The sequence below is a fragment of the Fusarium oxysporum genome, chromosome 4, assembly GCF_000149955.1.
Source record: "Fusarium oxysporum f. sp. lycopersici 4287 chromosome 4, whole genome shotgun sequence".
NCBI classification, from domain to species: Eukaryota; Fungi; Ascomycota; class Sordariomycetes; order Hypocreales; family Nectriaceae; genus Fusarium; species Fusarium oxysporum.
Window position 1 is genome coordinate 2,207,558 of NC_030989.1, and position 12,365 is coordinate 2,219,922.

The window sequence follows — 12,365 nt, forward strand, 5'->3', positions numbered from 1 at the left end:
GAACTTCCCACGATTTCTCTGGAGATTTCTGCGACTGGATTGATGCTCGTTTTTTCCATTTGGCTCTATCGTAATTGATACCGCTGATTGAGTGAATATGGATACAATAGAGTACCGTCCAACGTCTCCTATCCGGAAGACACAGAGAAGAACGACAAGAGCGTGAGTGTTACTTTCTGTTCTTTCGAGCCAAAGATGCGAACTGATTGGTTCTACGTAGATGCGATGATTGTCGCCGACTCAAGGAGAAATGTATCGGCTCCATGCCCTGCGACAGATGCAGATACTTTGGCAGGCCTTGTCAGTTCAGCGATAGGTTCAGAAGAAGCCGAGTTTCTCGTACGGCAGCACAAGCAATCAAAGCATCTGCGGTGGAAGTAACGTCTGAGGATGTCTCTGTGTACTTTGAGGCGGAACGTATCCAGGCGCTAGAGCATATCGTGAGACATTACACAGGGCTCGAAGAGTTCAGCAGGGAGAAGCTTGAGAACGTCATCGCAGATCTTTCGCCTCTACGTAATGAAGAGGAAGATTTGGTAGATGTGATTGAGGTTGAGAATGATGATGTGAGTTGTGATGGGGGGGATTGCGCGAGTGTAGGTACGGCATCAACCGGTAGGTATTGTTCTGCTTCGAGCGGTGTATAGCCAGAGCTAACTTGGTGTCAGCAAACGTAGAGTTCTCTCACCACGAGTTTTCTCGTCGTGTACAGAAAAAGGTCAAAGATGAGCTGACCGACTTTGAGTTTGAGGTAGGATGTCCCGTCCCACAGGTCAAACAGTGTCTAACAACAACACGTTCAGGACTCGGGAACAGACACAGCAGTCAGCGACAAAGCAAATACTTCCCAGCTTCTATCTCGAGATGCAGCAGTGCTTGAAGCTGTGTCTTTATTCCCACCAGCTCCCTCTGCACTGATCCTCTTGCGAGTATTCTTTGAGATTGCCCAAACAAACTATTTCTATATCGACGAGGAGACACTCCGACAACGCCTCGACCAGTTCTACTCTTGTCCTACACGCGTGGGCAGTGAAGATGCCCCTTGGGTCTCTGTCGCGTTGATGGTCTTTGCACTCGGAACACAATTCTCGCATCTTTGTCAGTCTTCAGTTAGGGGCTCGAATCGAGAGCTCATGAGAGATGCCCACGATATCTGTCAGATCATGGATGATACTATTGCATCGACATTTTACCGAAAGGCCACAGACTTGATCTCTGATATTCTAGGTATGGGCTCCATCGAAAGCGTGCAGGCCTTTCTCCTTTTCGGCATATATGTCCTTCCTATTGACCCAGCTGGCTTGTCTTGTACCTATTTCGGAATTGCTATCAAGGTGGCAACACAATTCAATCTTCATCAAAAGACTATCCGAGATTTATCTCCCCGAGAAGTTGAGCTGCGGAAAAGAGTTTGGTGGACTGCTTATGCTCTCGAACGGTATGTTCAGACCCTATACGAGCCCCTTTACAATATCTAACATAGCAAAGCCGAATTTGCATCTTACACGGACGACCTGTCTCTATTTCGAGACTAGATATTGATGCTAATCTACCAATTGATTTGGAAGAAGTGCAACCCAAGGAAAGGATCAACACTTTTCAAAATAACATGGCCATGCTCAAGCTAACTATCTTCATGGAGGATGCTCGAGATGGAATGTAAGTGATGTTAACTATTCCTGTTTGAAATTTAGTGAATAATAAGAGATAGTCTGGCTTTAAAGAGCAAAGATAAAGGACAGAAAGTCAAAGCATTTCAAAGCATTGTCCAGCTCAAGGAGAGGCTTCGCAGTTACTGGCAAAGTCTCTCCGAGGATACCTTTTGTCGAGACCTGACGCCTGGCAAACCACTATTCCGATCTAACATACACCTATTCTTAACGTACAACCTGGTTCATATCCTGATTGGTCGATCGTTTATCCTGGACGAGCTGAATATCAACACCAAGGACACACCGACTGCAGAGTGGACGAAACTAAGAAGCGAACTAGTCAACGACTGTATCAACAGTGCTGTTACTACTATTCATCTCTGTCAGACTTTACACGATGAGAGCAGTCTTTCAAAATCATCTTACACTGAGTTCAGTTCCTGCTGCGCTGCTGTTCTCGCTTTGGTAGCAAAATGTGTCTCTGACAGGAGCAGCAGTTGCAAGGATGCCTGCAAGAAAGGGATGGAATTACTGCGAGAAATATCAACCGGTGTCTTTTCGACAAGCGGTGAAAAACGTACAGTAGAAGGGCTAGAGATTGCATTCGACAGACTGAACCACGCAAAGAGACGAGACAGTAGTGGGAAGCTCGACGAAGATGGATATCTCCAGTTTCGAAATTGGGTTGCCATGCAGCAGATTGTTCCTGGAGAATCTCTGCAGCTGCCTCGACAGGAAAACTCTATGCTGGACGTCTTTGGAGGGCCTTCGCTTACGTATCAATGTTCTGGCATGGCGGGAGGTTACAAGTCTGGTTGCTCTCTGCCTGCGCGTACGGAAGTGATTTCTTTGCCAGATTTGGGAGATTGGTTTGATCATGGGTTTGAGCAGCCGGTGGCTTAATGATACATGACTTACGACTTACGATATTGATTTTCATTTAGTATATACACTACAACTTTGCTACATCACATCGTTCAAGGTTCTCTCACGGCAACAAGGTCATTGCCAGGTAGAAAGACTTGGATTTGATTTAGCTTGGTTGTCGCTAGCTATCCTGGCTTCTGGCTGGACATTAGAGACTGGCTCAGTACACCAGTCTGCTACTACCTCCCTTAGAGTCACATTGATAAGGGTCAATGACTTTTGCTAAATTACCACTTCAATATTTCTGAGTTGAACAGTGCACAGATCAAGTACAAGAAAAGGTTAAGAGGTTAATAATTTTTCACAAATGATCTGTATTACATGGTTTATATCAAGTTTAGACTCATTTACTTGCTAGCAATTTCCTTCTCCAACGCATCAGCCATATCCCCAAGCGTGGCAAACTTCCAATCATATACAGGATCCTCTGTGTTACCCATACTAGCTCCATGTCTCTCAATCCAGCTTGATTTGATGCCCATCTGCTTCGCGGGCTGATGATCATGAAACTGGCTCTGCGCAGTCTGCAGCACCTTTTCCTTGGGAATACCAAACTTAGCCTCCACTTCCCGCAACATATACTTAAAGTTGTTCAGGTTAGGTTTGTAACTTCCAACGTCTTGTGCAGTGATAATCAGGTCGAAGGGAATGGCCTGAAGAGGACCTGCATTGCTGCCGGAGAAGGACTCGCGGTCGACATTAGACAGAACAACGAGCTTGTAATGTTTGCCGAGACGACGAAGAGCATCAACAGTATCAGGGAATGCAGGCCATGATCCAATTGAGTCGCCAAAGGCCTTGTTTTGTTCAGATGTGGGCTTAGAGAAGCCGAGACGCTCTGCAACATGAGGGTGGATGGTAGTTAGAAGCTCAGAATACTTCATGTCAGGAGTCTTTTTCTGTTGAGCAACCTCAGCCTCATGGTAGGTCTTCAAGAGATCTTCTCGAGAGATTTCGGCATTGTTGGACTGGAGAAGGGGCTTGAGACCATTCAGAACGCCAGTCTCCCAGTCAATGAGAGTGCCGTAGACGTCGAAGGAGAGGAGACCAAAGTCTGAGATCTTGCTCATTTTGAAGGTGAAGGGGTTTTCTTGATGATGATGGTGATGATGACTGAATGATGCTTGTCTATCGTCTTCAAACGACAGTATTTTACTGGTTATTTATAGGGAGAGTACGCCCTGTAGTTGACTTGGACATTGATGAGATAATACACTCGTTTGCCGGTGCCGGTCTAGGGTGACCGAATTGGGATGCCGGTCGGCACACCGAAAGTGGGGAAGGATGTGCCGGTGAAGCCCGGACTGCTTGACGGGAATATCCATTTATTCCGGTATTGTCTTGTACATAAACCATTAAAGTTGATCTGGATAGATTGAAGCTCTTGGGAGTAGCCCCTCACCTGAACTCTTTACTTATGGTTAAGAAGATGTTGACGAGTTACACAAGAAACGCTTGCCGAGATGTAATGGCTGGAGTGCATCCAGTATATACGGTACAGGACCCTAACAATATGCGCATAATACACTGGTAATGACCTATCGTTATATTCTAAGAGTAAACGAACAGTGGCACTTCTTTGAGCATCACAGGCTTCTGCCTCTCAAGCAGTACGAGGAACATGGTTTATGAGGCCTTCAGAGATGGGACAATTCAGAGCTCGCGCAAATATGAAGCCCGAAGCGCGAAATACGAGATTGTTCCAAATGAGATGGGAGGCGTGTTTTGTGAAACTTTGACAAGAAGTTGTCGGTGGAAAACTCAGGCTTCGAGACTTTAGGGCTGAAACGGCAGAAAATCCAGCGATCCGGAATGCGCATTGAGGCCATCCAAAAGAGATGAGCATCGACCAAATGCAGACGCCTGTTTATGTCTAAGGCCGAGGCACGAAGCCTCATTATTACCGCATGGCCCACCCATCGCAAATGTGAAGGAATGGAGGCTGAATGTGTTGGTTTGAGGTTGATGCAGCCTTACAAGGGAGACCTTGGTAACAGAGATGCCTCGGCTTCTCGCTGCAGAAAACATGTTTTGAGGTGGCTCATCAACTCAGCCAAGTCTAATAACAGCTCTATTATGTCTCAGCTTGAGAAGATGGATCACGAAGGGCTGGATATGTGAAACCTGTAACGGCGATGAGGCACTGATGGCCGAGACATTCCACATGGGCTAACGTTAGCCGCTATTACCAGAAGCGGCAACGAGCCTATCGTTCGATTTGTGGCACTCGAAGCATTGTTATGTTATGTCCGTTTTCTGGAGCTCTCAAGAGTCAGAACTGTCTGTGTGCCAGCCTTACCAACTGTGAAAGTATTTACTTTTGCGTGGCGTTCTGTACACCAGGGAGATCGATCACTATCTCATCGATGCCACAGATAACCAGGATGTTCCTTGGTATTGATGGTACTGAAACGCTTATATATATGTCACAGTTGTATAGGGACCCTAGAGATCATCAAGATTCAAGCGAGGATATCCCACATTGACATTGACAAAAACCCCAAGATCATCAGGATCATCCGATGCGACTGTGCCGCCCGCTTAACAATGACAGGATTGACAGCACGTCAAGCATCCCTGACTACGGGCATCAATGGAAAGGTCCCGTGATCAGGACGTCGGTCGAGTTTAGGTACGCATATCGTCAAGGGTATTCGAATAATCCATCGAATAGCGCGACTGTCACAAATGCCGACCCTCGTCGGTCTTGTCTCATTGGATGATGTACTATATCTGACCGTTCTATAGACGATCAGATTGTATCTGCATGATGATCCTGGCAATGGATGTTGGGCCTTGATTCTTAGTTCATGTTGGTTAGGTTCTTCCCCTCCCAGGCGGCGGGCAGTTTGTAAGGTCAGGTCACTAGCGGTGACAGGAAGGCATCTTTATGCCCGCTATTTCCACTATGTTCTGCATTGTGCTCATCACTATCATTGGGTCTTTTTGCCGGGCTGTTGATTAACTGCCCTCCTCAACTGTAGTGAGTATATTAACCATGAACCTCGGCTCAACATCTTTGACTATAATCTTGGACGTCAGTTAATACACACACTTCATATTAAAAGTGTAACAAATTCTGAACCAATTGAGTATGCGTCAATGCTACAATGACATGCCGAGGTTCATCTTTCTTGATCTCTTCCCGTCAGGTCTGTCTATGGAATCTCACCCACCCACCAATTCAGGCTACAGGGTTCTTAAGCTTTCCCTGTAATAAGCCCCGCTCAAGCCTCCAACTTAAGCCCACACGGAAAGATAGAGCACCTCACATCAGTGGAAGTGGGTTCGTGGTCTCAGTCCCCGCCATAACTCAATTGGCCATGGCCCTTTAGACTCATTAGCAGAGGCCACTAAGTTACAGTGCCTAGGGAAAGTGAAGTGCACATCAGGGACGGCATCCCGTCTTCCCGCTCTATTCTAAAACGTTTGGCTCCAGAACTCCGCGACTCACCTCTCTCCTCAACTTTGACTTTGATCGACAAGACATTCAATCAATTGGGCTTATTTGACCAGACCTGGCAATTCGGTTTACACGCTTATAACGGCAAATACCGATATTGTTTGCTACCTACTGACAGTTCAAGCGGGGCCTTGACGATCCATCCTCGTGCATCGCGTCGTCGCATTGCATTGCCTTGCCTTGCATTGCATCCAGCCAATTTGTCAGGATCCTTTTTCTTGCCATGCTTTCTCTCCTCCAACGGCGTCGCTAAAAAAGCAATTCTTCCGCCCTCTGGCCGCATCTACTGTACTGTACTATCGTCATCTGTCACTTATCACCTCATTTGTCACTCACTCGCATTGACAACCTGAGCCAAGCTTGCAAACTCGGATTGTCTCATCACTTGTCATCACGTTGACCCCCTTGTCCTCCCCTCCATCTCGTCGTCGACGTTCCACCGCCAACCTGCTGTCGTCTGTTTAGCCCCCCGCTGTGTAAGGCGAAGCAAACATATCCATCGTCCTCACTCGTCTCGGATACGACTTCTCGGACACCTTTGCCTCTTTTTTTTTTTTTTTCTTTCTTTCTTTGCCTGGATCCTCTTGTTGCTTTTTCTTGCCCGTCCGCCATCATCGTCCCCTGTCATACCCTGGCATATACACGTACATACCAAGACGAACTCTTTAACACCAGAACCACCGACAGCTCGGAATCTTTGCCACCAGCTAGTCAGTGTTTGCATTAAATTGATCCTTCATCTCTGAGAGCTGCAGTCTTACTCTCTCTTGGTTGTTTGGTTGTCTCAAACTTCCTAGGTGTTGACCATCTCGAAGCAGAGCATCACCATCTACTAGAATTTCATCCACTCTTCCAAAAGACTGAACTGTTCATATTGGATCTGTCACATTAAGTAACCAGCTACGGCCCTCGCTCTGTTTCATCTCCATATGCAACCTCGCGTCTTCGTACGCCCTATCCCGCGGTTCTCGTTTACTCTGTCCTCCCAGGAGGCCGTTGGACAGTCAGCTGTTGGACAATAATCCTCCCCCATCTTCTTTCCACTTCTGTCAATATCCCCTGCTGGGAATTTCGACATAACGTCGTGATCGGATCGTCGGACTTGGGATTCATCAAGAAACACGGTCAATCATGGTCTACTGCGGCAAGCCCTCTAGGGGTTGCCAGATGTGCAGAGCCCGAAGAATCAAGGTGCGTTGCTATTTTACTGCTGCATGACTTTTCTTGAGCAGAGTTTCCCTGGGGCCCTTTAGACGCATCAGCTCACAGTCATAGTGCGATGAAACGAAGCCAACCTGTAATCAATGCGCCAAATCCAGGCGACAATGTCCTGGCTACAAAGATGAATTCGATCTTGTCTTCCGCAATGAGACGCAGGCAACTGAACGAAGAGCTCGCAAGGCCAGCAAGAAAGCCACGGCGTTGAAGCAGGGTAAACCTTCACAGGCTGTAGCTATTCACAAACCAACACCCGATCAGTCTATTATATCGGCTCTCCAACTTCCGGTGGACCAGCAGGCAACATGTCACTTTCTATCGAACTTCGTTCTGCTACCTTCTCACGATAACACGCGGGGATGGATGGAATTCGTTGTGCCTCTCCTTAAAAGCGAAAAGCAAGCGTCCCATTTCAAGCTAGCGTTTGATGCATGTGCGATGGCATCTCTGGGGAACCGTGTCGGTTCAGGTTGCAATTTTGAGAACAAAGCTTTAGGATGTTATACGAAAGCACTTTCCGCCACATTCAGCGCTCTGAAGGATCCCGTTTTATCTAAGGAGGACTCAACTTTGGCAGCTGTGCTGCTTTTGGGACTTTTTGAGAACATCACCGCAAAGCAATTGGGAATGCTCGCTTGGGGATCTCATATTGAAGGAGCTATTCAACTAGTTAAGTCGAGAGATAGGAAGCAGATGCGAACGAAAACAGGCCTGGCTCTTTTTGTAGCCACAAGAACGCAAATGGTACGCCCTTTTTATTCATTCCTCAGCTGACCGCTATCTAACGAGCGACTAGATCATTCACACTTTGACCACAGGCACACCCCCGGCTATGGGAGTGGAATGGTGGATTACGGACAGCTACAAGAATCGGTACGGAGCCGAGTGTCAGCGACTTAACATCCGTACAGCAGAGCTCAGGGCTGAGTCCAATCGCTTGATGGCGTCCCTGGCCCGTAGCCCCGAGAACATTGAGCTGCTTCTGGATATTATTCGTCGATGTCAGACTCTCGATCAGCAACATGTGGCCTGGGCGAACCAGTTGCCCGAGTACTTTCATTACAAAGCTGTGGCTTGGGAGGACAATGTTCCCAGTGGAAACTACGGCATGGCTGAGGTTTTCCCAGGACGAATAGACGCATATCAGGATCTCTGGGTTGTCAGCGTATGGAACTTGATGCGTTGCTCTCGCATCATTCTCGCATCACTGATTGTCCGCTGTGCTGCATGGGTTTGCGCCCCGGTCGACTACCGAACAACCCCCGAATACGCAACAGCCGCGAGAACGTGTGTTGATACCATCACGGATATCATTTCCTCGGTACCCTACCAGCTAGGCTGGTTTTCCAGTCGCAGGGAGCTGCTTGAGCGTGCTAACCTGTCCGCGTTTGGCTGTGGAGAGGAAGATGCCCTAAAAGGTCTGCCAGGATACTTCCTGACTTGGCCCCTGACTTGTGTCCAGGGTCAGGATTATACAACTGATGCACAGAGAGCATGGGTCAAAGGTCGACTTGAGTTTATTGGCAATCATCTTGGTGTTAGGTACGCCAATGTGCTTAAACAAGTGAGTATCCTCTTGAATCCCTGGAGCTATTTGCCTCCGCTTGGTTTTTCCTTTCTTTCTCTCCTTTGTTCGTTTTCCTTTCCTTTTTCAGCATTGATCTATCCCCACATTTGTTGCTTTTTCTGGTATTAACTTCAGGGTCAACTGACACTTCTCCACAGCTCAATGTTCGTGTTCCGTCAATGCTCATCCGCAGGGATGGCTTGATGGCTAGCCCGTACCCTGCCTCGTACAACTTTGAAAAGCTCTTATCGTCCAAGACGGCACCAGCTATGGCAGGATATTCTCTGAACCCAATACAACAGCATGAAGCTATGCAGAAGGAGAGAGCTGAGAAACAGAAAACTGAGCTGCTGAGTAAAGCCAGGGGGTCCTTACCAAATAACGAGAGGGTGGCCGACGGCCTGTTACAATTTCAGAGTTGATTATGGGATACCGGAGATATAATTCTGAAGGATTTTGAAAACGTCTCATCTCCAAATATGCCATATAGACGTTACAAAGGTTCTGGATAACCTATCAAATAGAGGATGGCTGGTCCTGAATAACCGTGGTCGAGTTTTAGTCTATAAGTTGGCATTGAACATGCCATTATTGGATTGGATACCAGGCGTTCAAAAATTACCATGAATTTGTTTAATCCAAGCTCGATTGTGCAATTGCAGATCCGATACTCGAAACGAAAGTGTAGGGGTTTGGTCGGTGCTCCTTTGGATACCTTAAGTTAGACGAGTGGATATCCATAGATAGTTTCATGGGGTGTTATGATTGGGAAGGTTGCGATCACAGAAACGTTTTCAAGTGCAATGTGTTGTATTATAGAGCAATTTTGCAACCGGATATCTGGCGTAATATGAATCAAGTTTAAAGAAACTTTCCCAGTGAAAGAAATTCGTTGAATAGTCCTATGGATGTCTGCGTGCGTGCGTGCTACCCATGCCCCTAGCATGTTCGAATCAAGATAGAAAATTCGTGACGGAGTGGCGATCGAGTTTACTTTTGTTTCTTGCTGTAGACATTGTCAGAACCTATTCCCCTTTCACGAGAAAAGATACCACGATGTACGCACCTCTGACTAGCATCTGATGTCGTGCCTAGATTCCACGCCTTGACGAACCAGCTCTGCGTCGCATCGACATAGTTCTCGTTCTTGATTTGTTTGACGCCGACCTTTACACCATCTTTTGTGAAAACAACGTTCTTCTTGCCCATACGCTCGGACGCAGCATCGGACATCTTGGCGACGCTGATGTAGACTTGGTAGCCGACCCAACCGCCTACGCTGAGCAGAGCGAAGACGATGATGAGAGGAAGGACCTGGCTGTAAGAGTCAATTAGATACTGTGTTCGAAGTGAAAGCCTGGTGGTGCAGCTGTACCTGAGAGCTGAAGGTTGTTTGGCCATGTTTGATTGCGACACGTGCAATGCGAAAACGGCGATTGGCAATAATGAGGAAAGATGCGCTGAGCTGGAGAAGAGAAGTGATGAATGCGATCAACGCAGTTGAAGATGCAAAGAAGAATAGAGGATAAAGAGGGAGAGAAGAGATAGAGCGCGAGAGAGAGAGAGGCAGCCGAAAGGGGGTTGCGCAAAGAATTGAGGGGACCAAGAGCTGAAGGATGGGGGATAGAGTACTACTTTAGGGATGCATGTGAGTAATGGAAGTAATGGAAAGTCAAGTACCTGGACTAGCTCGCCCTCGAACTAAGGTATTCGCGAAAACCCGTTAATGGAACTTAAGTACGGGGATCGCCAATTGGATTGTTCGGCATCGAAAAAAAAGGGTCCAGGTCTTGTCTGAGGGGCTACCCTCCTGTAACTTTGGCTGATGTTAGTGGGAATGCTACTGGAACATGGAGGGGGACGACGTATCGACACACTTGATGCCTTTGTCGTAACGAGTGACGGTTGGTAGTCTGTGAGACGGAAACAAGTGCTTCTCCATTTCAAGCTGCTTTGATTTAGTGCAAGATCGTGCTCTTGAACATGTTCCTATACCTGAGAATGCCAAGAAGCTATCCCGGGCCGCTGCCGTCCATGCGATCCATGCAGTGGCAGTGCAAAGGATGAGATGAAGTGCAAAAATAAACCACATAAAATATGGATTGGGCAATGTCTTGCCCTACAAACACTCACTGATTGCCTAGACTCACCTGTCATACCTTAATTGTTAACAGCCTGAGGGAGTCAAGCTTTTGTGGCGGCTGACTTATTTCCCCCTGTGGTGAATCGAGAACAGTCTATGTTGGTGTGGTGATGCGGGGGTTTGTGATGAGGCTTGAAGAAGCAATCATGATGTTTTTGTTTGACACTCTGAATGACTGCGCATGAGAAGCGTGTGCTATTCTATCTTTATAGAGAGAGCATATTATCATATGGAATTCAGATGGTGACAAGAGTGGTTGAAAGCCTGTGCGTTAACATACATGCAATCAAGACCCAGATTTTACAGGGTAACATCCCAGGTCTATGGAAAGCATGAGGCTTAACACCTTGATCACCAAGCTTCTAACTGATTCAATGCGAAAGAAACATGTAGACTCTTGTTACACTGTAGGGGTACATTGCCTCATGCTTGACCTAGCCGTTGCTTCCTCTCGCCATCTGGTTACTCGCCATAGTACAAGCACATGAACTTCACTCTGAGTTTCCTTGATCTGCCAAACAATTTTGTGATTTGATGATCCCAAGGCATCCCGTAGACAAGGCAAGAGAGATGCTGTCCCAAGAGTAGGTAACAATAAACTGCAACGCTGACCATCTGTGCAACATTTTGAAGAGCGATTGTTTTTACGGCTCTGTATGACATACACACACCCGTGCCTAGCTTCTCGATGATAAAGAGAGGAGACGGATATTTCAGTAGCTATAGGGCTTGATAGAAGCATATAGATCGGCGACATTCATTGTGCTGTGGCCAACCCTCATCAGTCAGCTGGCTTGGCTAGAGACAGGCACGATATGAGGAAGGACTGTCAGCTATTTTCCTACTCACACGGCTTAACATCATGTAAGTAACGTGACTACTGTAGTTTTTCTCTCCTTGTCCTATGCATCACTAGTTCTACCTAACTCTTATGATTCTATGCTGCTTCTTTTAGCAAATTTGACCACTTACACCACAGTGAGGTGTTCGAATTTATCAACACATAGTCAAATTCACCACATAATAGCATATTGACTAAGACAACTGTATGAAACGCCTTTCGGCTCAGATGTTTTCCTAATCTACTTATAAGATTCTCTTGGTGAATACATCTTATCGTTGCCCAGATGTGCATGAATTGTTTCGTGTAGGCCAACACTGGGGTTTCACTTCCAGTGACCTATGATATCATGGAAGTTCTTGGTTAAAAAGCTCACCAGGGCTCTAGGAGTAATCTTTAGACTGCTCTTTGGACGACGTGCGCTTTTGTGTATTCATTTGGCCTGAGACAGAGTTCCCGGGGTAACAGATGTTGGCGATTGAGATATAGATCAAAACCAAGAGTCAACATGACTTTCAAAAAACCAATCAAGGACGAGCTTCATTAAGTTATAC

The 12,365-nt window shown here is 46.8% G+C and overlaps 4 protein-coding genes across 7 annotated transcripts; 2 read left to right on the forward strand and 2 right to left on the reverse strand.

The window, feature by feature from the left end:
- Positions 1-97: 97 nt before the first annotated feature.
- On the forward strand, positions 98-2,555 carry FOXG_08134 (uncharacterized protein; the record flags this gene model as incomplete). Its single annotated transcript, XM_018386901.1, has 6 exons — positions 98-162; positions 221-615; positions 669-751; positions 804-1,438; positions 1,489-1,659; positions 1,712-2,555. 6 exons carry the CDS (start codon positions 98-100, stop codon positions 2,553-2,555), a joined length of 2,193 nt encoding a protein of 730 aa, XP_018244109.1.
- A 268-nt stretch (positions 2,556-2,823) lies between these two features.
- On the reverse strand, positions 2,824-3,786 carry FOXG_08135 (haloacid dehalogenase, type II). Its single transcript, XM_018386902.1, has one exon. The coding sequence runs from the start codon at positions 3,647-3,649 to the stop codon at positions 2,927-2,929; it is 723 nt and encodes a 240-aa protein (XP_018244110.1). The 5' UTR covers positions 3,650-3,786; the 3' UTR covers positions 2,824-2,926.
- A 2,227-nt stretch (positions 3,787-6,013) lies between these two features.
- FOXG_19574 (uncharacterized protein) lies at positions 6,014-9,690 on the forward strand. Of its 2 annotated transcripts, XM_018399817.1 has the most exons (4): positions 6,014-7,233; positions 7,318-8,004; positions 8,057-8,824; positions 8,986-9,690. In XM_018399817.1, the coding sequence occupies exons 1-4, from the start codon at positions 7,174-7,176 to the stop codon at positions 9,247-9,249; spliced, it is 1,779 nt and encodes a 592-aa protein (XP_018244111.1). In that variant the 5' UTR covers positions 6,014-7,173; the 3' UTR covers positions 9,250-9,690. The 2 variants fall into 2 exon arrangements, with proteins under 2 accessions (XP_018244111.1, XP_018244112.1); XM_018399818.1 differs by having other exon boundaries at positions 6,059-7,233; positions 8,057-9,670.
- On the reverse strand, positions 9,514-10,895 carry FOXG_08138 (uncharacterized protein). 3 transcript variants are annotated; one of them, XM_018386905.1, is made up of 5 exons: positions 10,823-10,895; positions 10,705-10,775; positions 10,203-10,643; positions 9,894-10,145; positions 9,514-9,833 (listed from the first exon to the last, which is right to left on the reverse strand). In XM_018386905.1, the coding sequence occupies exons 3-5, from the start codon at positions 10,226-10,228 to the stop codon at positions 9,818-9,820; spliced, it is 294 nt and encodes a 97-aa protein (XP_018244115.1). In that variant the 5' UTR covers positions 10,229-10,643; positions 10,705-10,775; positions 10,823-10,895; the 3' UTR covers positions 9,514-9,817. The 3 variants fall into 3 exon arrangements, with proteins under 3 accessions (XP_018244115.1, XP_018244114.1, XP_018244113.1); XM_018386904.1 differs by lacking the exon at positions 10,823-10,895 and having other exon boundaries at positions 10,203-10,791; XM_018386903.1 differs by lacking the exon at positions 10,823-10,895 and having other exon boundaries at positions 9,514-10,145; positions 10,203-10,791.
- Positions 10,896-12,365: the final 1,470 nt, after the last annotated feature.

What these genes read in the sequence shown, in the direction of transcription:
- FOXG_08135 (XM_018386902.1), bottom strand. Translation starts at nt 3,649, where the DNA reads ATGAGCAAGATCTCAGACTTTGGTCTCCTCTCCTTCGACGTCTACGGC.
- FOXG_08138 (XM_018386903.1), bottom strand. Translation starts at nt 10,228, where the DNA reads ATGGCCAAACAACCTTCAGCTCTCAG. An exon ending in AAACAACCTTCAGCTCTCAG is followed by an intron (nt 10,146 to 10,202) that starts GTACAGCTGCAC and finishes TGACTCTTACAG; the next exon opens with CCAGGTCCTTCCTCTCATCA.
- FOXG_19574 (XM_018399817.1), top strand. Translation starts at nt 7,174, where the DNA reads ATGGTCTACTGCGGCAAGCCCTCTAGGGGTTGCCAGATGTGCAGAGCC. An exon ending in TAGCCACAAGAACGCAAATG is followed by an intron (nt 8,005 to 8,056) that starts GTACGCCCTTTT and finishes ACGAGCGACTAG; the next exon opens with ATCATTCACACTTTGACCAC. An exon ending in ACGCCAATGTGCTTAAACAA is followed by an intron (nt 8,825 to 8,985) that starts GTGAGTATCCTC and finishes ACTTCTCCACAG; the next exon opens with CTCAATGTTCGTGTTCCGTC.